Source organism: Octopus bimaculoides, chromosome 13, assembly GCF_001194135.2.
Source record: "Octopus bimaculoides isolate UCB-OBI-ISO-001 chromosome 13, ASM119413v2, whole genome shotgun sequence".
Lineage (NCBI taxonomy): Eukaryota > Metazoa > Mollusca > Cephalopoda > Octopoda > Octopodidae > Octopus > Octopus bimaculoides.
The window spans coordinates 10,244,353-10,245,478 of NC_068993.1; the positions used below are offsets into that span (position 1 = coordinate 10,244,353).

The 1,126-nt window shown below is 40.4% G+C and overlaps 1 protein-coding gene across 1 annotated transcript in view; it reads right to left on the reverse strand.

Annotated features, from left to right (window-relative positions):
• Positions 1-1,126, reverse strand: part of LOC106874550 (zinc transporter 9) — a 34,990-nt gene that overhangs the window by 25,791 nt on the left and 8,073 nt on the right. Inside the window, exon 3 of the mRNA XM_052972569.1 lies at positions 288-470. Coding sequence (XP_052828529.1) covers positions 288-470 — 183 coding nt within the window. The remainder of the gene's footprint in view (positions 1-287; positions 471-1,126) is intronic.

The window sequence follows — 1,126 nt, forward strand, 5'->3', positions numbered from 1 at the left end:
AGAGACTAGACAGGGAGAGAGAGAGAGACTAGACAGGAAGAGAGAGAGAGAGAGAGACTAGACAGGAAGAGAGAGAGAGAGAGACTAGACAGGGAGAGAGAGAGAGAGAGACTAGACAGGGAGAGAGAGAGAGAGGAATACTATAAACATACAGTGAACAAGGTAGATGGAGTGAGAGTGTAAAAGAGAGACTCAGGGAGGGATAAATGAGGAGCAGACACAGACCTAACAAACATCAGCAATCGTCAAAAATCCAAGCACTTTGAACTTCATAAACTTGGAATTACCTTTCAAAAGTCTTGAAGGTTTGGCAGCTGGAGTTGCGGGAACAGATTCGGTTGCTTTCTTCTTGGGATCAGTAGGATTTTCGTTAGATACAGATGAAAGACATCGGTAAAGCATTAACTGTCTGCCAGCATTCACAAGGAAGTTAGATGGTAACTGGAATATCGTGTCATGTTTTCGACATTCTGGAGAAGAAAAGCAAATATCAGGAAAAATTCTGAACAATGCAAATGCATTACAAGAATGGTGTGTGTGTGTGTGTGTGTGTGTCTGTGTGTGTGTGTGTTATTGTGTCTGGGAGAATCATTCTCTTTTAGTGCCATATTTTTTAACACACTCACCGATTCAATTTCCAATCATTTATTTATCTTTTCTAAAAATTTTCGTTGCGTCTTGCAACCTTTTCAATAGTCGTTGATGAATGTGTGTGTGTGTGTGTGTGTGTTTATTGTTCCAATACAAGTCGGATCAACAAAAAAAAGTACTCCGTCCAGTGAGCAATATCGTTTAATATACACAGTATTTGAATGTGAGCTGCTAAGAATTTTACGGCATGGAAACACGATAATCTAGCAGATTTATATAACGTGCCTTGCGTTTCCAAGCAATCCTCCGGGCCCAGTGCCCATGGTAAGTCCTATTTGTTAAAACCAGAAATGCTGGTCTCTAAGAAAACACGAAAATATATAGAGAAAAGGCAAGAAAGCCAAGAGTTGCGTCCCCTTTGACCCTAGAAGCCATAATTAATCTCTTTGGAGAATTTTCTTCTGACGATTGTGCAATTGTCTCGCAGACTGGCTTTCTCCTCGTTGAATTATTCTACACTCGCGAGGCTAATTAT